The sequence below is a fragment of the Macaca mulatta genome, chromosome 6 (assembly GCF_049350105.2).
Source record: "Macaca mulatta isolate MMU2019108-1 chromosome 6, T2T-MMU8v2.0, whole genome shotgun sequence".
NCBI classification, from domain to species: Eukaryota; Metazoa; Chordata; class Mammalia; order Primates; family Cercopithecidae; genus Macaca; species Macaca mulatta.
Genome location: NC_133411.1, coordinates 145,152,813 through 145,180,329, shown reverse-complemented (window position 1 = coordinate 145,180,329; position 27,517 = coordinate 145,152,813). Strand labels below are relative to the sequence as shown.

General features: G+C 42.0%; 1 protein-coding gene across 1 annotated transcript in view; it reads left to right on the top strand.

Moving 5' to 3' along the window:
* The window catches only part of TRPC7 (transient receptor potential cation channel subfamily C member 7), a 151,263-nt gene that overhangs the window by 93,383 nt on the left and 30,363 nt on the right, over positions 1–27,517 (top strand). Inside the window, exons 7-9 of the mRNA XM_028849743.2 lie at positions 3,519–3,735; positions 18,378–18,611; positions 22,482–22,746. Coding sequence (XP_028705576.2) covers positions 3,519–3,735; positions 18,378–18,611; positions 22,482–22,746 — 716 coding nt within the window. The remainder of the gene's footprint in view (positions 1–3,518; positions 3,736–18,377; positions 18,612–22,481; positions 22,747–27,517) is intronic.

The following is a 27,517-nucleotide window of genomic DNA, read 5'->3' as shown; positions in this document are numbered from 1 at the left end:
TAATCCAAGTTTGCTTTCACTCAGTTTCTAACTTGTAAGCCAGGCCCTTGCTTAAGACCATGGCACCCAGTGGAAAGTGAGGGTGGTATTTGGTGAAGGAGTCTGTCATAAAAGACTAGGAAGATGCTGGAAACCTTATCTGAGTGATGTACCACAATCACAGTCACAGGCCTATGTTGCTGGGATGTGAGGATTCGCACATCCAGGTCCCACTTAGGTGCTTACACTTGTGGGGGCTAAGAGCCCAGTGGCATGGAACACGGACTTGGTGCTGACCAGTAAACGCAGGTGCCCACCCCGAGGGTCCATGAAGGCAGTTTGTTTAGAGCCAATACAGGGGCACTATTCAGTTGCTTTGACATTCATATATTTCTCAGAGCCAAAGAATAGTGGCCAGGAAGCTTGGGGTGAGCCAGAGACTTCAGTTCTACAAGCTTTTATTTCCTGACGTGTTCTCAGCTCATAAGGTCCTAGTAATGACTGAACTGCTTTAGACCACATTTTTGGGCTCCTCAGTTCTGCACTCCAGGCACAGTGGGCTAAGGCCCACATCTTCATCTCTTTTTACACCTAATGCTAGTACCTGACCCAGCTTTAACGATTCTGCAGCTAAGAGCTGCTGGCATGTATTGGTTGACTTTTCTCCTTTCTTTTGGCTCATCTGGTGGCCTTGCAAATGGAGGAAATTTTCCCCAAAGGTAATTTACTTCAAAAATTATCTGTGTGAGTCAAATAGGGAATTTTACAAATAAAGAAAAAGGAAACCATTGAAATGACTGGATCTCATTTGACCTTTATCAAAGTTTTACCAGATAAAAAGATGCATTCAAACCCAAAAGTATAGGAAAAGAACATCAATTCCCAACCTCACTTTTCCTCCCTATGACCTAGATCAAGTGGGAACTGAGCCCAGGGTAACTTTCCATCAAATCACCAAAAGACATTATCAGGACTTTTTATTATGGTTTATAGTAAATATAATAATTTTTGCAGATTCATCTTCTTCTAGAAAATAACAGCTTGAAGGAGGTAACAAAGAGAATATTAAATTCCTTAAACCAGGTCTGGGGAAACCTAAAGCCAGCTTGGGTGCAGGTACATACAAATTCCAGCAATCAGGTGCCTCACCTGGGTGAGAAGTTGGAGAGGGAGGAGTTGGAGAGGTATACCCCACATCCTCATCCAGATGATCACTGAATATACTAGGTAAAGCCCACAGATAAAGGATGGGGAAAACTGACCCCTTAAGAGTTGTGTCTATCTCAGAGTTCCCCAGCTTTTTCCAGAGTTCCCCAGCTTTTTCTAATACTCTTGAAACCTTGCTGGGATACACAAGACCTAGTATCCCTTGCCCTCTCTTCAGTTTCCCCTCTCCTCACGCTCTAGTCTCCTCCCTGCAGTCATTCTCCATCTCCCTTCACCTCTCATCACCAGCTCAGTCAGGACACAGTGACAAGAAACAATGTGATGACTACCTAAGGCTGTCTCCTGGATACGCCAAAACATCCCAAAGTCCTGGTTGGGAAATGGGGCTCCAAGATGCTAACAACATTTGCTAAAATGCCAAAAACTTCAAACTAGCTATTTAATATCATATAAGTCAAAAAGAGACATAGTTTAATTCAGTTTTGTACTGAATTTATATAAAATAGACTTGTCCTTACATTTAATCTCTGCATTCTATAACTAGCACATCTGTCTATTGCCAAAAATAATCTAAAGTCCCTATTTTTGTAAATAATAGACAGTATACAGAAATGTTACTGTAAAATATTTGTGGGAATATTGTCAGATAAACCTCTTTTTTTTTTTTTTTTTGAAACGGAGTCTCGCTCTGTCACCCAGGCTGGAGTGCAGTGGTGCGGTCTCTGCTCACTGCAAGCTCCACCTCCCGGGTTCACGCCATTCTCCTGCCTCAGCCTCCCGAGTAGCTGGGACTACAGGCACCCGCCACCGCGCCCGGCTAATTTTTTGTATTTTCAGTAGAGACGGGGTTTCATCGTGGTCTCGATCTCCTGACCTTGTGATCCACCCACCTCGGCCCCCCAAAGTGCTGGGATTAGAGGTGTGAGCGACCGCACCCGGCCAACATCTCTTTATATTTCTGAAGTTATTCCTAGTGTCATATGACAATACGCAGATGAATTCTAACACAAGCAGGGATTCCTAATGTTTGAATATTTTTTTAAATCCAGATTTTTAAAAAGATAAAAACTAATACTTTATTTTAATAAATGGGTTCTGTAGCATCAGAATCATAATAATGTTATGCTAATAACTACAATAATTAAAGTGGATGATTAACATACTGAAGCACATTAAAAGAACATTATCAAATCATCTGATTTATAAATGTTGTGTTGAACATAGTCACAATTGGGAAAATTCTACTTAGAGAAACCCCTGTAACTGATCTTCTGTTGAACCAATAGTCTATCTCCTGGGTAACATTTCACTCTAGGACTGCTGAATGAGGCAGAATGTGAAAGTCAAGTAATCAGTCACTGGTTATAATTGAGTATCTACCTTGGAAAAGAAACTGAGCTTCAGAAAAGATGTTCCTCTTTGCTCTTATTATCATACCTGGATGAGGGGTAGGATTTGGTGCTTAGATGAGGGCAATGAGCTGGAAAAGTCCCAACTGAGTTCATTAACAGGAGGTTGGCAAGTACTCAATGTGCAGCCCTCAAGTCGATCCCAAAGATCCAAGTGGCCTTTGGATGGGGTGCCATGAGATAGAGAAGATGTGACTAGTATTTGCTCCTTAATAGGGCATCTTTTGGACCATTTCCAGCTTGTGACATTTCAGGCACTAGGCCAAAAGGAAAACTTCAATGAATTTTAGAATACTATCATAGAGGCTATGTTCTATAAAGATGCTGCAATAAAATTCAAATTTTTTAAAGCAGGGAGAAAAAAAGTCCTCTGTGTCTGGAAATGAAATAATCCTTGAGTTAAAAATGAAATAAAAATATAATGTATAAAATACTGTAACTGAATGTCAATGAAAATGCTGCAAGGGAAAATTTAGGAGAAGGCAGCTAAAGCAGTACCTAGTGAGAAATGTATAGCTTTAAATAAATGTATCAACATACAAGAAAGGTTGAGAACAAATACTCTAAGAATGAAGCCCAAGTGAGTAGATTAAACAAAAACTGAGCATACTCAAAGCACATTTTTTAAAATTGTGAACTTTATGCATACATTATTTTTTCATATTCATGCAGTTGGAGGTATCAGTGCAATCAGATGTAACATGGTGATTGTCAGGTGTGTGCTATCAATTCTCTTAGCCCCTCCCACTAAGTCTTCTAAATGGGAAAATATTGACCAAGTAAGTTTGGTCAAGCAGCATCTCACATAAAAGTTCAAGAAAAAATGTTATATGGGTTCAGTTAGCAGTTTCTGTCCAAGACGAAGGATTCTCTGGTTAAACCTTGGTGAAAGCGATGTTTTAAAGAAAGACTTGCATCCACCTAGAGCCAGTTTAACATGTCTTGCACATGTTTTCTTTCCAGCTAGGACGAACCCTGAGGAGCCCTTTCATGAAGTTTGTAGCTCATGCAGTTTCTTTTACAATCTTCTTGGGATTATTAGTTGTGAATGCATCTGACCGATTTGAAGGTGTTAAAACCCTGCCAAATGAAACCTTCACAGACTACCCAAAACAAATCTTCAGAGTGAAAACCACACAGTTCTCCTGGACAGAAATGCTCATTATGAAGTGGGTCTTAGGTAAGCAAGTCACTCTACTTTTATTCTCTCCTTGCTAATTATAGTAGGACATTATTAAACTCTGACTTCTGAACTTCTTCCTCCCCTCTTCAGTGTACTCTTGATAGACAAAATGGTGAGTAGATTACCAACAAGAAAGTCATAGTCATCTTCTGTCTTTAAGATACACAGACCTGTATACAAACTCCAGTTTTGAAAGGAAATGTTTGGGGTGGCGGAGGGGGGGCCAGAAATTTTTTAAGTACATACATTGAACATTCATTATACATATATTGAAAGTAGTTTCATGGGAAAACATATTATTTTGATCATTTAAACATAGTCCATTGGAAGTCTTAAGAAAACAAGTTCAGATTTTTAAAAAGGGCATAAAATTGCATAGCTTAAAAGATATTTCTGTTATCACTAAATATTGGTATATAGTAGAACTGTGATAATAAATATACATCTAAAAACTTACAGGAGTAACATTTTCTTATTATTTGTGTAAGTGGGTGTACTAAAAAGCTATGAAATTCCTCTTGTAGTGGTATTTCATGCTGCCATGGTGTGCCACTGGAGCTGCCAAGGAAATTGTTCCCAATTTCCTCATTGATTAACTAAGAAAGGCTGTCTTTTACCCAATTTATGAGAACCATTACTAGAAGGAATAATCAAAATAAAATAAAACTGGCAGTGACTAAAATTGAATGTGGCAAAATGTGTTATAGATTTTTCTAACAATGAGAGCTGCAAAATCGGTTGATTAAAAAAAAATCAGTCTTAGTAGGAAAAAATTAAAAATTGCAAAAACTAAAATCAGTGACTCTGTATATAAACCTTATCAATAAATTTTAAGATTTTCATCAAAAATATGTAAAATGAATTTGATGGGAATATTTTAAGTAAAACAAGCAAAACAGAAGATAAAAAAAGACAAAAAATCAATATCAAGATTTGACCAAGTAATTCAATTGGCTTAATGGTGTTCACCTCAGATTTTGCTTTCTGGACAAAAATTTAATATTGGTATAATTTTCATTATGTTTATACTCACAATGAGTCAAAATGTATTCAGGGTCAATGTGTCTGTGCCATCAATCAACAAAATCACAATGGAACAAACACCTGAAAAGGTAACCTAACATATGGCCTGTGCTAATTAAATAATATAGCCCAAGAGTGCTACAAGAGTAGAACCACTAGAGAACATCCTATGGATGCCTAAGCTGAGACCAGTTGGAAAAATGGTCTCTAAGTTGGATTTCTAAATAGGCAAAGGAAGATGAGATGAACAGTTTTATCCAAAGGGCATAGGAAGGATAACCCACCAGGCTTTCAAGGGACTTTATAAAACCAGCAACCCAGCCAGGCACAGTGGCTCACACCTGTAATCCCAGCACTTTGGAAGGCCGGGGGAGGCGGATCACAAAGTCAGGAGTTCGAAATCAACCTGATCAACATGGTGAAACCCTGCTCCTACTAAAAACAAAAAATTTAGCCAGGCATGGTGGTGTGCACCTGTAATCCCAGCTATTCAGGAGGCTAAGGCAGGAGAATCTCTTGAACCTGGAAGGCAGAGGTTTCAATGAGCCAAGATTGCGCCACTGCACTCCAGCCTGGGCGACAGAGCAAGACTCTGTCTAAAATTTAAAAAATAAATAAAAATAAAAAACCAGCAACCCTGTGACCAAAGGCTCATTTAGTAGAGTCACTGGCACTAAAGTTGTGAAGGGACATTAAAGTTTGTTACAGAGTGAGTTCTGTGGCCTTACCTTCACAATTCAGAATCTATCCCAGTTCTCCCTAGTACATATGCCATTGTTTAACTAAATTGAGCATTTTAACATAGGCGCTTAGAAAAAATCTCACATGTTGGATTTATGAATAAAATTTAAAGTATTTACAGCACCAATCACCCACCCACCCCATTTTCCCACTTGGACCCCAGGTAGAAGACTCTGGTAAATGCAACCGTACTTTCCCTTGAACAGGTGTAGCTACTGTTAATGGAACCTCTTGAACAAGGACTTCCTCCTGAGTCCTCATATTTCTCTTCCTGGGTGTCAGAGCATTATTCCAATAAGAGGGATGTATCTCTAGCTATAGGATCCCCAACTTGTATAGCTTAGTCCCTGCTTCTGATACTCAAAGCAGAGTTCAAGACTGTTAAATCAGAAGTGCTGTAGAGGGAAGAACTTATTTCTCATTGGCCTCTTTCCAGAAGGAAGATTCTAATTACTTTTTTTTCCCTAGAGAATGTTTTCAAATTTTTTATTACAAATAATTTTAATGAAACGCAAAACATCAAGAAAAGAGCATAATGAATTCCATGGATCTATCTCCCACGTTCAACAGTTAGCAATTCATGGCCAATCTTTGCTCCATCTATACTTCCCCCATCTCCCTTCTCTCTAACCTTGAATTATTTAGAAACAAACCCCAGTTATCATAAATTTATTCTGTAAACATTTGTGTACATCACTGAAATGTAACATTTCTTTTTCCTTTTATTAATCTTTTTTCTTTCTGTGCTTCACAGTCACTGATGTTTTTTTCCTGTGGTTTTTGTGATTTTAATTCCAATCAGTGGGTTTTTCATTTCTGATATTATATTTTTCAATTATTAAAATCTTACTTGGTTCTCTATCTCCCATTTCCTTTCTCATCATTTTTGTATTTTCCTTTAAATCCTTGAACATATTTACAGTAACTGTTTTGAAGCCTTGACTCCTAACTCCACCATCTCTGTCATTCCTGGGTTGATTTCTATTGACTAATCTTGCTACCTAATTATGGATGACCTTTTCCTGCATCTTGAAATGTTTGGTAATTTTTTGTTGAATGATGGGCACTCTGCATGTTATGATTGTGAGCCTCTGGATTTTGTCTTCCTTCAAAGTTTTCAGCATTATTCTGACAGGCTGTTATGTCACTTGTGACGAGTTTGATCCATGTAAAGCTTTCTCATAGTGGATCTGGAGAAGACTTACTGTAAAGGCGGTTTATCTTTGTACTATAGAGACACACTTCTGGGGTCTCTATTGAATGCTCTGGGTAATCAACAAGGAGTGTCAACTCTGGATGATCAGAGCTCAAGTATCTCCCCACTCTGGGTGAGCTCTGAAAACTGTTTGGCTTACAGCTCCTTGGCAGTTGTTTGTGGAGTTTCTCTCTATGAATTCATGACTTAGTTTTCAGCAAACATTCCAAAGAACCCCTATTTAAATTTGTGGTGTCTTTTGTTTGTTTAGTTTTATTTGGTTTGTTTCTTTGCTTGCTTGTTTCTGCATGCTGCCCTTCTCTCTGGAGCTCTGCCACACAACATGTAATCACCTCAGCCTTCCAAAACCCCATTCTGTCTCTTCAACTCAGTGAGACTGCCTGCTACGCTTCTGGGATCCCTCTCCATGCACTACAGACTGGAATGTGCCTCCAGAATGCTAGCTATGGTGGTCATATGGCTTGCCTCACTTGTTTCCCTTTACTTAGGGATCACAGTCCCATGCTGCCTATTTCCAATGCCTAAAAATAGTTATTTATGTTTGCTTTTTTTTTGTTTTTTTTTAACCTGTTTGTTACTCCATCCAGGCTAGTAACAGAAATCAGAACACTTTTTCTAAAAGAGAACCAGAAAAACATTATCAAGCCTAAAAGAAAATTAATAATATCTTAGTATCTTCAAATATCCAGCCAATAATCAAATTTATCTCATTGAGAGAAGTGAGTTGAATAAATATCGACATGACCTGCTTCCCCTCCTGCTTCAAATCACTGTTCAAATTTCACCTTATCAGAGTAGTTGAGCAGGTAAGAGCATGCCCTCTTATCCCGCTACTCTGATAAGGTGAAAAGCATTCCAGGCAGAAGGAATAGTATGTGTTTAAACCTGGATTCAGGAGCAAGCTGGACGTGTTCAAGGAACAGCAAAGAGACTAGTGTGGCTGATGTAGATGAATGAGGAGAAGAGAAGTAGAGATGAAGTCAGAGGAGGTAGCCTTTGGAGAGTTTTCAGCACAAAAGCGACATCATATGACTTCAGTTTTTAAAGGATCACTGACTGTTATGTAGAGAACAGGTGACTGTGGGATATGAACAGAAGTAAGGAGACCAATTAGGAGGCCACTGCAGTAATTCAGACAGGAAGGAAATGGTCAGTTTGAGGAGGTGGCATATTGTGATTACATTTTGAAGGTAAAATCAATAACACTTACAATTGGATTGTGTATGAGACATGAGAGAAAGAGAGCAGTCAAGAACAATTCCAGGTGTTTAGTTCAAGCAATGGCATATTAGGAAGCCATTTACTAAGACAGGAAAGACCAGAGGGGGAGCAGTTTGCAGGGGGAGTAGAGATGGAAACCAAGACTTGAGTTTGAGACACATATTTAGACATTCATGTGGAAATGCCAAGTAGCAACTGAATATACATGCCTGAAGTTCACAGGGGAGAATGGGGATGAAAACATAAATTTGGACATATCAGTTCATTTAAATGATACAATATCATTGTAACTATGAATGTGAGCAGAGAACTGAGGACCAAGCCCCAGAGCACAACAACGTTCAAAGCATGGGAAGATGAGAAGTATCCAGCAAAGAAGGCTGAAGTAAGAGAAGAACCAAGAGAGTGCTGGCCCAGATGCCAAAGTATCTGTAGCAAGAAGCAGGGAGTGATGACAATGTCGAATGCTGCCAATGAGACCAGAGACCTGACCATCAGCTTCGGAAGCAAAGTCCCTGAGTAGGCAACAGGAATGGGATTTAGTGTGGAAGTAGAGGACTTGGCCTTAGCAGGAGTGTGAACACTTCACTCACTGTAACGGGAGAAAAGGTGAAGTTGACAGCACAGTGCAGGTGGACTGGGAGATGCAGTAGTGGGAACATGCACAAGTTATTTTCCGATATTTTCTATTTTCTCAATTTTTTTACTCAATAAATATTTTCTAGTTATTAGGCACTATATTATATATCAGGCACCGTGTCAGGTACTAGGGAAGCAGCTATAAATAGAATTACATTATCTTGTTCTTAATAGCGTCTGGAGCTCTTTAATTATTATAAAAATAATAATAACCTTTGAGAGACAGATTTGAGCACTGTGTTTATGAGAAGGGTCTTTGTGCTGGTGCATCCTGAGCTCCAGCATGTGATCCACTCTCTGTTCAGATGTGGAAAGGTATGAGGTAGCATCAGGCCTCTGCTGATGAAGACTTGAATTCTGCTCCTAGGCACCCCCAGGAAGGCCTTGTATGAGCTGGAAAAACAACAGCACAGTTCTTTTCTCCCACGACATACCACATTCATAAATGAAGTACTTTGAACAGACTGATTATAAAGACACCCAAACCATTACTCCCTCTTTATCAGAAGCAACTCTAGAGTTGGAAAGAACCTCAGGACCCTAACAAGTCCAAAGTACTTTCAGGAATGGAGAGTTTGGCCACAAAGGGCTGAATGTCCCTTGTCCAGGTCTCCTTGCTGCGTCCCTTCCCAACCCCATGACTTAGTCTGTTCTCAAGGCAGGAGCTAGAGTGATCCATTTAAAATGTAATTGAATCTTCTCATTGTTTGCATCAAGACTCCAGTGGCTTCCCACTTCCCTCAGAATGACAGCCAGTGTCATTATAATGGCCTATGATGCTCTCAGCTCTCCACTCCATCTCTATGACCTCCTCTTCCATCACTTTCCACCTCACTCACTCTGTTTCGGCCTGCTGGTCTCCCTGCCTTGCACTGCTTCTGCCTAAGAACCTTTGCCCTGGCTGTTCCCTCTGCCTGGAGAGTTCTTCCTGCATGGATCTACATGGCTCACTCCCTCACCTCCTCAGGTCTCTACTCAACAGTATCCTCCACAGAGGGAGGTCTTTCAACCCAAGCTATTTAAATTTGCAAGTCCTCTCACCCCTACTGTCCTCCTAGTCCCTCTTTTTTGTTTCTCTGCATAACCATTAACGCCTCTGACAATACCATATGCTCTATTTTGTTTCCTGCCTATCTCAATTGATACTGATATTTCTGTAACCACATAGATTTGTAGCTGACTCCTTTCATCTTCTGTTTAACTGTAACCCTCTCTCCACATGGTCATCTGGTTTTCCCCATCACCTCTTTCAATGGCCACTTGTGTTGACAATAACTTACTTCCCAATCCCCTCATCCTATGGGGCATTTGGTTGTTCCTCTTCTGATTTACAGTTCTATAGGAAGGCGAAACCCAATTGGAAATACATTCCTCCTGTCCTCCACATACTTTGTCCAGTTAACAGCAGAATTTTGAGAAAATTCTAGATTACCATTCCAGGATATTTAAGGTATGAGCAGAGAAAGTGAAAGCCACAAGGAAACTAAGAAGACAGAGCCAGAGAGGCAAAGAAAACCCAGGAGAATATAGTGAGGAGCAAGACTGAGGAAGGAGGGACAAATTTGCTGGTAGACATGTATAGCCTGGAGAGCCATCAGATGAGGAGAGGACTAAATGAACCAGTGACCATTGCTTCTTCCAGCCTGGAGAATCTCTAACATCCACACATACCATAGGAACCTGTCTTTGTTGCTTGCATTATAAGCAGTGATTCCAGGGTAACTGCAAGAATAACAAGCTTATAATAAGCTTTTCTACTGGAGATTATAGCACCAGAGATGTTCATCTGAGGACTGTATAACAATTCTAGTAGTTCCCAGAAAGCTGTCAGAGGCTTGGAGGCTAGCAAGCCTCTCCATAACGCATGTGATTTCTCCATCTAGGAGTAAATGCCCAGTATGGTAGTAAAATACATTTAAAATGCTAGATAGGAGAAGAGCTTGGGAGTGTGTCCCTTTCTCTTTGGTGGTTTTGCCTCTCTGAATGGTGGTTGGCACAAAGGTGGAGCTCAACAATGTCTGTTAAGTGGGTGAATGAGTTCCTAACCAGTGAGAGTAAGCTTGTTCCCAGTGGAGGGCAAGGCAGGAGACAGCACAGTGGACAACAAGGCTCCTGGGCTGCCTGTGTGGCTTCGGACAACTTACTTGCCACCTCCATAGGTGAGTTTCTTCATCTGTAAAGTGGGGATAATTACAGTAGCTATCTATCAGACTATTATGAAGACTTAGCATTTATTAAGTACTTACAAAGGGCCTGGCACCTACAAGGTGCTCAATGATTGGGGGCTACTATAATTAGAAAAGAAGAGGAGGAAGAAGAGGAGGAGCTTTGTTAGAAAATTTTTGAATCTATTAATATCATCCTCTTGCCTGAAAAACAAATGAACCCTGAGTATGTCTGAGGCCCAAATTTGTTGCAAAGGACCTCCTATTGAGATAGTGTTTTGATGTTAGGACTTGTGGGTTCAGAGTCACTATGCATATTCTCTCTCCTGTGAGTTCAAACTGGGGACCAATGGTGAGAAGTTGGCCTGAGAGAACACAGAGGCAGATGCAATGCCCTGGGACAGCAGCCCCTGGGGGCCAGGACCATTTAAAGAATGTGCATACTTAAGTCTCACAGGACTTTGAAGGGGGAGCCCTTCTGAATACCATGTGAGGCAGGGATAGGAGTGAACTGCCTTTTAGCTGTCAAGCTCCATCTCTACAGCCCGCAGGACATTACTCAGAACCTGCCTATAAGAAGCTACTCATTTCCCTTGAGGCTTTCTGGCACTTCCCAGCCTGTTCCGCTGCCAGGAACCCCTTCTTTATTATGTGACCTTGTTCTCTAGGCTCCAGGCAACCCTGAGTGAGGGAATTTTGCCTGAAGGAGGCTCAAGAGTGGGGAGGAGGGTGGAGGCGCATGCTTACCCCTTGAGCCCTGGTCTCTAAACACTCCTCTGATTGGCATACTGGAAGCAAAAGACCACGGGGCTCAGCTTGGATATAAAATGCTGAACTATCCTTGGCACTTTGGAGGCAGGGGGCTTAATTTCACTCACTGAAATACTTAATTTCACACATTTCCTTTTTCATTAAGCATTCCTGCTGTCCAAACCCTTGGGCCCATGTTACTTTTACTTATGGCCCTAGAATAATTTAAATTCATCTGGGTGAATTAATATTTAAATCTAAGAAGACTCATGCAGACATTTGACCATGGAGGAAGTGATTCGCAATGCCCAATGAGAAGCTACTATATGGGTCAGAAAAGTTAGTTTTCTGAAAATAATTTGCATTTCAGATTCATAGAGCTTTTAGTACTTGAAGTTACCTCCAAACTCCAAATTCATTCATTTTAAAATATAGAATCTAAGACCCACAGCAAATCAAGGGACTTAGCCAAAGTCATACTCCTAATAAGTAGCCAAGCTAGAACTTGAACCCAGGGCCTCCTGAATTAAAGCCAATCATTCAAGTTACAGCCTGTGACTCTCCTAGTGCCAGGCTAAAAGCAGTTCCATTCAGACATTGAGAATTTTAATATGGGGGTAGAGGAAAGCAACAAACACTATTTTTCTATCCATTAAAAATGGGTTTTTTAAATCCATTTTAAAAATATATGTTGCACAGTCACAGATGAAAGCACATTTCAGTGTTAAGAAATTACTTCACTGAATTATCACAAAAATTTTGATACGGTATACTTGAGACATAGCTTTGTTAACAAAAAAGGAGGGGGCTGGTTCTGCCCTACCATTATAGGGTAAACATACCTGCAATTTTTTTAAATATTTCCTATTGTGGGAATTCCAATTTGATACAAATATGCAGATTTTCATTAAATAAAGCCATGATTCTTCTCCAAACAGCTGCTCTCAAATTACTTTTCTCCTTAGAAAAACATTTCAGGCCAGGCGTGGTGGCTCATGCCTGTAATCCCAGCACTTTGGGAGGCCAAGGTGGGAGGATCACGAGGTCAGGAGTTTGAGACCAGTCTGGCCAATATGGTGAAACCCCATCTCTACTAAAAATACAAAAATTAGCCAGGCATGGTGGCATGTGCCTGTAGTCCCAGCTACTCAGGAGGCTGAGAGAGAAGAATCGCTTGAACCCAGGAGGTGGAGGTTGCAGTGAGCCGAGATCGCACCACTGCACTCCAGCCTGGGTGACAGAGCGAGAGTCTGTCTCAAAAAAAAAAAAAAGAAAAGAAAAGAAAAATATTTTAAATCCTTCTATTTCATGGGCCATTTTCAACAGAAAGGGAAATTTTCTGATTAAAATAGTCCCTGGGCATAGTCCCAGACAAGTAAAGGTGATCAGCTCATCACTCAAATGTGCCCACATGTGAGCCTGTGAGCAAGTCAGTGAGGGTCTGACCAGGGCAGAGCCCTCATTACTGTCTACTTCCAGCATTATCTATGATTCCAGGCTTTTTCAGCAGTTGGACCCTTAAAGACCACTGTATTATGTAGGCATCTGTGAGTGTGCTTGGATTAAGGTCTGGGAAAAAGAAAGGAAGAAACACAAGCAAATGGTTGGGTGGAACTGCTGGAGGACTGTTGGGTGGGCCTGCTTTGCTAGAGTACAGGGTACATGAAAACTGTGGAATATCATAGGAAGGAATGATAGCCTAGCTTTCGAGTCTGGACTTTATCTTGGTATTATGAGGAATACACCACAGGTATCTGAAGAGAGAAGTGACCACGATATGACCCAAACTTCATGAGGTCAGAAAATAGAGTGGAAGACTAGAAGAGCAAGATGGATCTGATGTCCACTAGAGGAGGATCTGCAGAACTGCAGTGATCCCTGGTGCCAGTCAGAAGAGTCAGGAGTGCAAGAGTGGGAATACTGGGTAAGGGTATGACACAGTGACGGTGGGAGGGACGGGGAGTCCAGCTCGAGGAATGTAATACTGGCACTGAAAAGACATCCACTAACCCACTAACAGTAGTCTCTCTCTATAGGGGGAATTCAGCTTTGAAGTTCTTAAGGAAAAGTAGGAAGATATTCATCTGTGAGACATATACAAGGAAATGAAGGACAAAGTTTCAGGTCTTACTTGAGGTCAGAGGGAAGAATGGGAACAGCCAAAAACCTGAAAAGCTGCAGCCTTTAAGGAGTGGGCAGAGTTAGAAAAGCAGCAAAGAGGCCAAGCGCAGTGGCTCAAGCCTGTAATCCCAGCACTTTAGGAGGCCGAGACGGGCGGATCACGAGGTCAGGAGATCGAGACCATCCTGGCGAACACGGTGAAACCCCGTCTCTACTAAAAAATACAAAAAATTAGCCGGGCGAGGTGGCGGGCGCCTGTAGTCCCAGCTACTCGGGAGGCTGAGGCAGGAGAATGGCGTAAACCTGGGAGGCGGAGCTTGCAGTGAGCTGAGATCCGGCCACTGCACTCCAGCCTGGGCGACAGAGCGAGACTCCGTCTCAAAAAAAAAAAAAAAAGAAGGAAAAGAAAAGCAGCAAAGAAAGCTGAAGAGGAGCAATGGGGGGGGGAGGGGGCAGGAGGTGCCAGGGAAACCTGGCCATCATGTCTGATGAACACGGCTGAGGGACTGCCAAAAGAGGCTATCGGTGTTAGCCTCTAGGGAGTGTGGTCACTGAGCTGGAATTGTTTCACTCACCGACCAGCTGGTGATTCTTTTACCACGTGAATCCCTCTAAATATACAGGTTAAGTGTAGCACGGTTCCACATCAAAGCTCTCCGAGATGTGAGTAGTCATAAGACTCTTTGATGACATAAAATGTTCAAGAGTCTTTTCTACACATTAACTGATTTGAGCCCAGTTTTATTTCCTGGAGAGCCAGAAGAGTATGGCGGTCAAGAACATGAACTCTAGAAGCAGACCTTCTGGGTTGAAATTCCAGATCTCCTGCCTCCTAGCAAGGCACATTACAACCATCTGAGGCGCTGTTTCATTCGCTGTAAAAATAGGATAATAGCAGAATGTACTTTATAGGGTTGTTGCAAAGATTTAAGACAATATATATATACACATGGCAGTGCCCAGAACATAGTGGGTGCTCAAATTGAAACTGAATAGTTACGTTTTAATACAGGCATACCTCAAGGATAGTGCAAGTGCAGTTTCAGACCACTACAACAAATCAAGTACCCCAATAAAGAAGGTCCCAGGAATTTTTTGGTTTCCCAGTGCACAGAAAAGTTATATTTACATTATACTGTGGTCTATTAAATGTGCAATAGCATCATGTCTAAAAAAAGTGCATACCATAATTTTAAAATTACTCTATTGCTAAAAAATGCTAACAATCATCTGAGCCTTCAACAAGGCATAATCTTTTTGCTGGTGGAGGATCTTGCCTCAATGTTGATGGCCACCGACTGATCAGAATGGTCATTGTTGAAGGTTAAAGTGGCCATGACAATTTCTTAAGACAATAAAGTTTGCTGCATCAACTCACTTTTCCTTTCACCAAAGATCTCTCTGTAGCATGCAATGCAGTTTAATAGCATTTGACCCAAAGTAGAACTTCTTTCAAAATTAAACTCAATACCCTCAAGCCTTGTTGCTGCTTTGTCAACTAAGTTTACAGAATATTCTAAATCCTTTGTCATCATTTTAACAACGTTCACAGCATCTTCACCAGTAGACTCTCAAGAAACCATTTTCTTTGCTCATCAATAAGAAACAATTCCTCATCCATTGAAGTTTTATCATGAAATTGCAGTAATTTAGTCACATCTTAGGCCCTACTTCTAATTCAAGCTCTCTTATTTCCATCACAACTGCAGTAACTTCCTCTACTGAAGTATTGAACCCCTCAAAGTTATCCATGAAGGTTTGAATCAACTTCTTCCATTTAATGTTGATATTCTGACCTTCTACCATGATTCTCTAATGTTTTTAATGGCATCTAAAATGATAAATCCTTTCCAGTAGGTTTTCAATTAACTTTGTCCAGATCCATTAGAAGGATCATTATCTATGGCAGCTATAGCCTTATGAAATGTATTTTTTAAAATAATAAGACTTGAAAGTCAAAATTACTCCTTGATCCACGGGCTGCAGAATGGATACTATGTCAACAGGCATGAATACAATGCTAACCTCCTATACATCTCGATCAGAGCTCTTAAGTGACCACGTGCATTGTCCATGAGCAGTAATATTGTGAAAGAAATACATTTTTTTCTGAGCAGTAAGTCTCAACAGTGGGCTTAAAATATTCAGTAAACCATGATGTAAACAGATATGCTGTCATCCAGGCTTTCTTGTTTCATTTATAGAGCACAGGAAGAGGAGATTTAGCATAATTCTTCAGGGCCCTAGGATTTTTGGAATGACACGTGAACACTGGCTTCAACTTAAAGTCACCAGCTGCAGTAGTCCCTAACAAGAGAGTCAGCCTGTCCTACGAAGCTTTGAAACCAGGCACTGATGTCTACTCTATAGCTCTGAAAGTTCTAAATGGCATCTTCTTTCAAGATAAAGCTGTTTAATCTACATCAAAAATCTGTGGTTTACTGTAGCCACTGTTATCAATTATCTTAGCTAGATCTTCTGATAACTTGTTGCAGCTTCTACATCAGCACTTGGTGCTTCACCTTGTACTTTTATGTTATGGAGATGGCTTCTTTCCTTAAACCTTATGAACCAGACTCTGCTAGCTTCAAACTTTTCTTGGGCAGCTTCCTCACCTCTCTCAGGCTTCACAGAATTAGAGAGTGAGGGTCTTCCTCTGGTTTGGGCATTGGCTTAATGGAATGCTGTAGCTGGTTTAATCAACCACTCATGAGTTCACTGGGGTAGTACTTTTAATTTCCTTCAGTAACTTGTTCTTTGCATTCAGAACTTAGCTGTTTGACACAAAAGGCCTAGCTTTTGGCATATCTCAGCTTTTGACACACATTCCTCATTAACCATAATCATTTCTAGTTTTTGATTTAAAGTGAGAAATGTACAACTCTTCCTTTCATTTAACAGCTTAGACACCACTGTAGGATTATTCATTGGCCTAATATCAATATTGTTGAAATACTGGGAATAGGGAGGCCCGAGGGGAGGGACAGACAGGAAAATAGCAGGTCAGTGGAGCAGTCAGAACACACAAAACAGTTATTAAGCTTGCCATCTTATATGGGAGTGGTTCATGATACCTCCAATCAGTTACAATAGTAACATCAAAGATCACAAAGATCACTGGTCACAGACCAACCGTAATGAATATAGTAATGAAAAGGTTTGAAATATTGTGAGAATTACCAAAATATGACATAGAGACACAAAGTGAGCACATGTTATTGGGAAAATGGCATCAATAGACTTTCCCAACACAAGGTTGCCACAAACCATTAATTTGAAAAAAATACAGTATCTGTGAAGCACAATAAAGCAAAGTGCAATAAAAACAAGGTATGCCTGTAATTTAAAATAATTTAAATAGTATTAGTAATAATTTACTAATCAGTAAATGTGAAGGTATAGAATAGCGTTATTCAACAGAAATATAGGGCAAGCAACAACCATGAGCTATACAGATAATTTCAAATATTCTAAAAGCCATATTATAAAGACAGGTGAAATTAACAATATACTTAACCTATCATATCCAAAATATTAATCACTGCAACATGTAACTGATGCAAAAAATTATTGAGATACTTTACATTCTTTTTTCATAGTAAGCATTTGAAATCTGGTGTGTACCTCACATTTACAGCACATCTCAAACTGGACCAGACACATTTCAAGTGCTCAGTATCCACATATTACTGGTGGCTATGGTATTGGACAGTACAGGTCTAGAAGGATACTCATCAACTATTAGCTCAGGCTACCTCACAGGGATAGCTTAGAGCAGGAGTCCTCAACCCCTGGGCCGCCAACTGTTACCATGTCTGTGGCCTGTTAGGAATCGAGCTGAACAGCAGGAGGTAATGCTGGCAGCATTACTGCCTGAGCTCTGCCTCCTGTCAGATCAGCAGTGGCATTAGATTCTCATAGGAGCCTGAAAACCCTATTGTGAATTATGCATGTGAGGGATCTAGGTTGCCATCCTATGAGAATCTCATGGCTGATGATCTGAGGTGGAACGGTTTCATTTGGAAACTATTCATTTGGAAACTGTGTTAAATTGTCTTCCATGAAACCAGTCCCTGGTGCCAAACGGGCTGCTGGCTTAGAGGAAGGCTGGGGGAACTAGTAACATTTTGTCTGTATATTTCTATATTGTTTAATATGTAACAATGAGGACATATATCTTTAAAATCCAGCAAGTTATGAAAGAGTAAGAAAAAATCTAATAACGCCAAATTAATGCTCATGACACAGAAATACAGAAGCATTCTAATCTGGGATTTAAAAACAAAACAACTGGGTTCTATGTCCAACAAAACCATAGTTCTAGGTTCTTGAGGCATTTGGGCATTTCTGTAGAATTTCGGGCATCGGGGGGACCTTCAAATAGCCCTTTACAATTCCTGGACCTCAGTTTCCCTATAGTTAATTTAGGACTCATTGATTCTTTAAGACCTCCCAGTTCTTAAAGTGTATAAGTGTCAGCAACTGTATTTCTCCTATATTCCCTCCAAGAATCTATCAACGAATGAGAACTCTCTCCTCACTTCCAGAGACAGTGTGTTTGTAAGCGCAAGGCGAAGTCTCGGGATATCCTGGGTAAAATCTGTCTTTGAACACACATTTCTGTCTGCCTCTGGCTATCGATGGTCCCAGTTCCAAAGAGCTGATATTTACATTTGTACTCTGCTTCCCTCCATGACCTCATGCAGAGGAACTGAATGCTAAGAGAACAGAAAAATGAGCCTGGCCTTCTCCTTCTCCCACAGGAATGATTTGGTCCGAATGCAAGGAAATCTGGGAGGAGGGGCCGCGGGAGTACGTGCTGCACCTGTGGAACCTGCTAGATTTCGGGATGCTGTCCATCTTCGTGGCCTCCTTCACAGCACGCTTCATGGCCTTCCTAAAGGCCAGCGAGGCGCAGCTGTACGTGGACCGCCACGTGCAGGACAACACGCTGCACAATGTTTCACTTCCGCCGGAAGTGGCGTACTTCACGTACGGTGAGTCGGAGGGTGCTTTGCCTACTCCATTCTGGCGCTTCTGGGACATGGCCTTGGTGCTTCAGTGTGGCTGGAATTTGTAACGTCATTTATAATCATGTGATCCGTGATTTGTAATGCAGTCGACTTTGGCAGTTTCACTGTCAGTGCAGAGCATCCTTTCCACCTCAAAAAGATCCTTGGTCCTGGAAGTGTAGCCAGCAGAATAGAACATGGAATTAGTGACTTTGAGAAATCAATCTTTTTGTGTTAAGGATGAGTTTGTTTCTGAAAGGCCCTTGGGAACATTTCTGTAGTTTGTTTTTAAGAAACGTCTTGTTTCTGATATGCATCCAGGAGCACTAAAGGAATATGTATATGCAGAGGAATTTTCCTTCTATATTGGATCCCTGTGTTTTGTGCAAAAATAAATCCTGCTTTCCCAGTTATTGCTTCGTGGCAAGATAGATTGTTAGAAGATACCTTAATTCTTGCAAAATACAAGGCCTTACTGTTTGATGTAGTAGATCGAGACTTTAGGAATACTAATAATAGTTATAACATATGTTTATTGATAACTTACTATGTGCCAGAAACTGGCAAGTAGTAGACATTTTATACACACAATTCTAATTCTTGCAAATAGCCCGGCAAAAAAAGGCTCCTTCTTTTGTCCCTATTTTAAACATGAAGAATCAGGTTTTTATAGCAGGGCTTTGTGTAGGATTGCCTTGTATAGCAGGGAATCCTGGCCTGACATGATTTGAAAATCATGCTGAATGGCAGAGTAGTTACGTCCCCAAGCTTTGGCGTAGAAGAAACCTGAATTCAAATCCTAATTCAGTAGTTTACTGTGAGATATTGTTTACTTAACTTTTCTGAGCTCTGTTTTCTCATATGTAAAACAGATAATAATATCTATGTCAAAAGGTTTGTTTTGAGGGTTGAATAAAATAGTGTGTGTGAAGTGCTTTGCACTCTGCTGTGAAAATAGTAAATGCTCACTTAATGGTAGCAGTTATTATCTGCTTATTTTAACAGAAATTATGTCTTACTACTACCTTTTGGGTCATTTTCTTGTTCAAACACTGTAATTTCTGTACTGAAACAGAAAGATGTTGAAGGTTAAAGGAACAGTAGATACTTGTTAACAGTAAAAAGCAGCTGGACACTTAGTAGGCATTTATTAATGGCAGCTGCATCATCTTGAAGGGATTGAGTGTTGAATGTCCCTGTTACATGAACCCAGATGGCTCCGGGACCACAGAATCTTTGCGGTAAGATACAACAATGATTCTGTGGTCAGATACAACAATGATCTGCAGAGGGTTGTTTGCTTAACGCAAAAGCTGAGTAACTGCCCGTTTTCAATGTAGATTATGTTACATGTAAATGTGGTAGGGAACTCTCCACTGAGAAATGGAGAGTCTTGTAATATTACAAATCATCCACCCACCCAACCTCTGCCATTTTGGGGTTTGGCAAATTCAGACTTTCTTAAAGCAAAATAGCTTGGATATTATCCCCTCTGTCTTGTTCAGGGTTCATCAAGGAACGATGAGAGAATATTGATACTGCATTACGTGCTTTTCTTAATGCCATGATTCAGGCTGCAGTACTGTCCACTTCTGACTTCCGTTGCTTTTTGGGTTGTATTAAGGGTCTTACCCAACCCAAAGCATAGTACGTTATTGCTCTTGTTTTTGTAGTTCACCCTGTGCCCTTGGAAATCCTTTGGATTTCTGGCTTCACTTGTGCTCCAGTTACAAGACAAGAGAGCCCTCTTGTGGCCAGCTGGACAGTGGCTCTTTCCAACCTCTACAGCACCAAATGGGCAGATACCAATTTTTCAGGTTGTGATAGGGCAGGGCAATTTTTCTCATGGAAATAGCTCTAAGAAGAAAACCCCTTTGTCCAAATCATCACAATGCTGTTCATTCTACGCTCATCACAACTCCTTACAAGTCAGTTCAAATGTAATATTTTTCAATGAAAGTCCTGACCTGGTCATCAGGATCTGACAACAGCTAAATCTATCTGAGTAGATTATAAGAGTGTCTTGTTATTGTGACTGAGATATAAGATGGTAAGTTAGAGGCTGCAGAAAAAAGAATTCCTTTTTGCCTTCTGTTTAATGGGAGAAGTTATGTTTTATTTTATCTTATCCAAATATTAATCCATAGAATATGACAGATATATTGGAAAACATGTAATTTATTCTGCTTACTAGTCTTTCATGGATTTTTGAGGTATGACCTTGATGAGAACACAGAATCTGTAATGTTATTGTATTTCCAAATGCAATTTAGAATCACTCCGTGAAACTTTGTGGCCTGGCTTCCTTTACTAAAGGTTTCTTACTGCTCTCTATTATTATAATTATTTAACAGAGTCTAGTTTTGCAAATAAAGAATAAAAGCCTCCCTCTTCAATCTCCCTTGGAATGCCACGAATTGCTGTGTAATATCCTTTCTAGCTGCATTTACTGGGCTCTGAAAAGGACCCCATACCCTAAATCCAATCTTAAAAATGGCAATAATGATATCTACTCTACAGGGCTGTTGTGAAAATTACAGCTAATGTAAGTGTAAGTGCTAATTTAGGTTTCTCAATATTTCTCAATTAATGTTTCACTCACCGTTTCTCAATGGGGACACTATTATCTTTTCCAGCAGGGCAGTTTTCATGGTACAGATCTGTCCAGGGCATTGCAGGACATTAGCATCCCAGTAGTACTCCTATTCAGTCACTGTGACAACCAGAGACACCCCAACACATCCTCCACGAGAAAAGTGCTGCCCTCACTTGAGAATCACTGACATATAATAGACAGCTGATTCATGACAGATGCTGCTCCTTGTACCATTAGAACTGCAATAGGAACACTTTGCAGGTTTGCTCTGCTGCGGAAATACCCATAGGGCAGCTCAGGTCCTTGTGGTCACAGTGACCTGTGGATCAGTCCTAGGACCCTTGCCTACCTGGAACAGGGCTGTCGTGGCAAACCTGCCTGACTGGTCACCACTTTTGGGGACTTAGCTTAATCAAGGAGCAAATATCCCAGCACACAGTGTACCTGGGAAACAAAACCCAAGAGTATTTTCTCAGGCAAGATCCTTTAGATTCCTGGACCCCATGTGAGCTTATTTGTTCTGACCTGTGCCTGGTCTAAACATGTAGTTAAAAGTTTATCCAGTCATTTGACAAACATTTATCCATACCTGCTGTGTGCCAGACCCTGTGCTGAGCACTTTACATGTGTGATTTCATTTCATCCTCTCCACAGTCCTGTGAGATGGATATTATCCATAATTTGAGATGAGGAAAATAAAGCTCAAAATGTTAGTTAATTGTCTCTCAGAGGCACGTGGCCAGTAGGTGGATGGGCCACATTCAGTCTCAGGGCTGTCTGACTCCAAGTCCATGCTCTTGCCCATCTCTCTCCTCGCCTGCCTCCCCAGTGAGTGGGACAGCTTCTGAGCATGGAGCTAAACACTGGTGAGGGAGACAATAGCAAGTGGCCCGGTGAGTGCGAAGACATGGAGGGTGCACAGCATACCATGAGAGCACAGACGGAAACTGGGAACCTGCCCAGCCTGTGGTGGGGGTAAGAGGGATCACAGAAGGCTTCCTGAAAGAGGTGATGCCTGAGCAGAATCTTAGAGGAGGATTTGGAATGAATCATACCTCGAAGTGAGAGAAGAGTGTTCCAGGCAGATGGTCCAGCACATTCCAAGAGGGAGGGTCCAACTTCTGGGTATTGGGATTAATTTAAGGACAAGGACAAGAATGGCAAATGATACAGTTGGAGACCTCTAAAGATGCCTAACTGCTTTCTCTTCTAGAATAGATCCTGTGGCTTAATGAGTAACCCAGATTGTTTTCTTTTAGCCAGGGACAAGTGGTGGCCTTCAGACCCTCAGATCATATCAGAAGGGCTCTATGCGATAGCCGTCGTGCTGAGCTTCTCTCGCATTGCATACATCCTGCCAGCCAACGAGAGTTTTGGGCCCCTGCAGATCTCCCTAGGGAGAACTGTGAAAGATATCTTCAAGTTCATGGTCATTTTCATCATGGTATTTGTGGCCTTCATGATTGGGATGTTCAACCTGTACTCTTACTACCGAGGTGCCAAATACAACCCAGCGTTTACAACGTGAGTATCCGAGGGCTTTCCCTTGAGGTTTACCCTGGGCTTCCTGGGAATCTTTGGGAGTCTCCTGAAGGTGACTTCTTGCAGAGACTGCTGTTTCCTTGCTATTTCTCAAGGTTAAAGGCAACTTTATTCAAGGGTGGCTTACAGTTCAGGTTCTAGAGTTGAACAGAAGAGTTGAGTTAAATCCTCACTTTGCCACTTACATTCCATGTGTCCAAGAGTATGTTCCCATTTAGGAAAAAAAAAAAATTACCTGTAGGAATGCTACGTTTTCTAGGATTTGACATTTTCAACAATCAGGAATTACTGTACTGCATAAATGGAAAGACCACTACTAAAAACAGAATGCCATTAATAGAATGTTGTCTTTTGTTTCCAATGTTTATATACTAGAGTGATGTGAAAATAATAAAAGCAAGATATTTTGTGGTAAACTTTGGAGGCAGTTAGGACTGCAATCCATGAGTTATCTCAGGCTAAACGATGCAGCAGCAAGCATGCTGGCGAGTATTCTTGGGGCAAAGGGGAAATGGGTTAACATTTCTGAGACTTCATTTTCTCATTTTTAAAATGGTGATAATAACAGTACCCTCTTCATAGGGATCGTGCAAGGATTCAGTGAGATGATGTAACTCACATGGTAAACTCTCAAAACATGGTAAAAAATATTATTACTATTATTATTGTTTTAGCCTGTGTTACCTAGAAAATAGAACTCTGGGTAAAACTTGCATGCTAACACTTTATTAGAGCAAGGGAGTTGCGATCTCAGGGAAATAAGACTGAAGGAAAAAGGAAAGTGAAGAATGGGAGGAGGCAAAGCAAGTACAAGGTGTTGCTGCATGACAGGTGTGTGAAGTGAGGATGGGGAAAGCAGATCCAGGCAGCTGCCCTGGCCACCATCCACCAGAATACACAGCCTGGGCATGATGGACCTCTCCAGGGGGACTATCTGGAAATACCACATCTCAGAATAGCCCATCAGGCTGAGAAATAGAGAATTTATCATCCAGATCAGTCCCATCTGCTGTCTCTCATTAGCCACTCCATAGGACATTAACTCACCTACACCTACACTTCCCGGGCAGCCCTGGGGAAGCCATATCCACACAGCATGGGAGGCAGGTCTGTGAGCAGTTGTGTCACAGCTCTCCATGCCTGGCTGGGCAAGCCAGCTCTTGTGCGTGGGCACCAGCAAGTCCTGCAGTATCATGTGCCTCTGCAGCAGGAAGGAAGGCCCATGTGAGAGAGGCAGGAGGCATGCAGCCTGAGCATGAGGCAAGACGCTGAAATTGGGATCCAGAAGTAGCTGCTGGGGGTGCTCCAGAAAGCAGGCAGAGTAACACAGTGGCATGCCCATCCCCCCACGGTGGAAGTGGTGATGGAGCTCTCTCAGCCTGTGTCCACAAAGATCCAAAGTTCCTCCCTTGGAGGTGGGGGCGGGGCAGGATGCCAGGTAGTCTCCTGGAGCGCCAGCCATCAGCAGCACCGAGAAGGGTCGAGTGGAAGAGTGTGGAAGACTTGAATATACTTCCTGATGCAGGTATATTCTGGCCGGTGAACTTAAGTCATTTGATTTATCTGAGTCTCTGTGTCCTTGTCTATAAAATGAAAATAAGATTTCCCACCTTATTCACAAATAACTTTGTGGATAAATGAGGATGTTTACATAAAGTGCCTGAAACACAGAAGTGTTTCCAGTCCATGTCCTGCCCCAGACCCACTCAGCTCCAGAACTTCTCCTTGCCTTCACCAAGCTCTTGCCCAAAATCTTGAAAGGAGGATAGTCAGGTTTTCAGCCTTGTGGAATCCCAGCACAGCAGCCAGGATCAAAGGGACTAAGCACTTCCTGAAACTTGTCCCCAGGAAGCCCTGAGTGGCCTAGAATGTGTTTTCCAGCTAGTGGAAATAGCTCTGAGCCCTGCCACTCAGACTCCCTAAGCAATTTCCAGGTTGCTGCAGGGCCTCATCTTACTCTTCTGGAGAAATCACCCATTAAGGTAAGATACATGTCTCTAAGAACCAAGTACAATGAACTCTGTGCCACTCCGCTCAGAATCATGAACTGCGCTACCCCACCCAGCTGAAACTACCTAACAGAGTGGAACTCTGGTGCTGCTGAACCATAGAAGCTGTTACTCCCTGAAGCAAAGAAGTAGTTTGTGTGTCACAGAGAATAGGTGCCAGGCCCAGTGCTGATAAATGCACCTGAGAGGGGCTTGGCTCTGCTCCTTAGCCCACAGGCTATGTTGGAACCTCGGTACCCCGTGGACAAACAGACTAGGTTTCAGTCTGAGCTCGGCCTCTTACTGACTTTGTGGCCTTGGGCAAGTGCTTAAATCCCCTAGGCCTCAATTTCCCCAGCTCTGAAATGAGAATACTACGAGAGCCAATTTCACAGGATTGTTGTATGGATTCAATAAGAAGAAATATGATCAAATGCAATACTTGGCATAAAATAAGCCTTTAATAAATAGTAACAATGATAATGGAGATGGTGAATAATTTATCCTCAGGGGAGAATAAATTGCAAGAAAAGACACCTGAGTACTGAATTGATCTATAGCACCCTTTCTGGGCAGTGGCCTAGCTTACACACTGTCCACCAGCACAGGCCCAGCACATTGTTGAATTAGCTGGACTACTTTATATCACTCTGATACTTAGTGATTAACTGATGAAGGAATAGCATAAGTTTCAATCACCCAAAAGCAAATTTGCTCTAGATCTGCTAAAGGTAAAACTAAATGTATCCATTCCACATGGGATGCATTGCTACTGAACATGGAGAGGATGTCAGCCAATAAACGAAGGTTCTTACTCTCTGTGGTCAGACCCTGGTGTCCCTCCTGTGTTTCTAGCCTAGTATTGGTGCCTTGCAAAGGTTGTTTGCTCATTAAATGCTTTATGAACAAAAATGAGGGAATAAACAGGAGAAAGGAAGCCAGAGTCAAGGTAGTGAAATAAACAGTAGACTGGGCATTTGACAATGTGGGCTTCTGTCCTGTTCCTACTGCCCAGAGTATTCTGTGCAATCCCTCTTCCCCCTCTACAGAAAGCCTGTATCACCAGTCCACAGTCCCTTACTCCCTCAGAAGATCAGTGCCATGACACACAGGAAAATGACAAAGGGGCCAGGTGTGGTGGCTCATGTCTATAATCCCAACACTGGAAGGCCGAGGTGGGAGGATCCCCAAGAGTTTGGGAGCAGCCTGGGCAATACAGTGAAACCTCATTAAAGAAAAAAGGAGGAAGAGGAGGAGGAGGGAGAGAAAGGAAGGAAAGAAGGAAGGGAGGGAGGGATGGAGGGAGGGAGGGAGGGAGGGGAGGGGAGGGCGAAAGAGAGAGAGAGAGAGAGATTATGACTTTAGAGTAGGGCTGACCTGGCCACAATTCTCAACTAGATGCAGCACAGCTAATCCATAGAGGGAGGAAGGCAGGTGGCCTGGGTTGGGGGTCTTTGGGATTAGGAAGAGTCATGGGTAAAGGCAAACTGAATGAAGATTTCCTAGACACGAGGGATCCAACCAAGAGGACCCCAGGCCTTCCAGGATAGGGAAGAGGAGAAAAGGTGGGGAGGCAGCAAGCACAGTGAAGAAAGGACAGGAGATTTATCGCCTTGGCAGTTCCTGAAATGGGATGTGTAGCTGTGAATAGGATTTGATTGAACAGGAAAACAGTCAATAGAGCAGTGAAGTGGAGAGAGAAAAGAATGGATTTTTGTAAATGTCATCTTTTACTTTTTGACTGCTCTCTGGAGCATGTCACCCCCAAGAGATCTTCTTTGTTAATTTAAAAAAAAAAATCATGTGAGGATAAATGAGACTCGTGTCTTAGGAAACTCAAAGCTGTTCTGAGTGCCAGCCATGCTGATGATGAAGTCAAACAACCTCACTCAGGCGAATGTTTGCTCCAGAGCTGCCCATCCCCAGGCCACCCTGCCCAGCTCACGATCTTCCCTTTGACCTACCCACAGGTGAGTGGCCTGTTCTCTGTGGAATTTTGAGCTTGTAGGGTAAGGCAGGAGTCCTCTCATCTGTTTCTATAGACTCAGCAGACCCAGTCTTACAGAAGGGAAATTTGGGTTGGAGCACACTGCAGGTATCCCCCCAGCCCCACTCTTGACCTCCCCCCAACCCCATTCCTGCCATGTCCAAGGGCAGTTGGAGTCTCTAAAGACTATTCAGGAGTCCACTTCAAAAGTGAGCTGTTAGGAACCTACAGGGAGCTTTTTCATATGAGCTCTGCTCACCCTAGGGGTGCAGTCCCAGGCCAGCTCACAAAAACCAGTCTCACCATGTTGTAGCACTGTCCCAAGGGGAAGAGGTAGGGCAGGCATTCTAAGACAAAGGGAAAGAAAAGAAGAAAGACTTCTCTACCAACTGCAGCCCTCAACCCTCAACCAAGCCCTGCCCTATCTCCCGGTGTATTCCAGTTCTAAAATCACATACCGCCCCCCTCCAGCCACTCCCAAATTCTCATTTTCTCCATCTGGCAGACCTCAATGAAGAGGCTAGAAGAAAATGGATGGATTAAATTGGTTTAGCCCAAGGTGTGAATAAATACACAGTATGAGCAGCTTTAACAGATCAGTGGTTCTCAAACCACATCAGATTCACCTGGGGAGGTGGCTGAACGTGGGACTTCCCAGGCTCTTCTTCTTAGAGAGTCTAATTGCAGTAGTTCTGGGCAGGACCCAGAAATCAGCATTAACAAGCCCCTGGAGGATTCTGATACAGCTGGTCTAGGACCACAGTGTGAGAAATGCTCA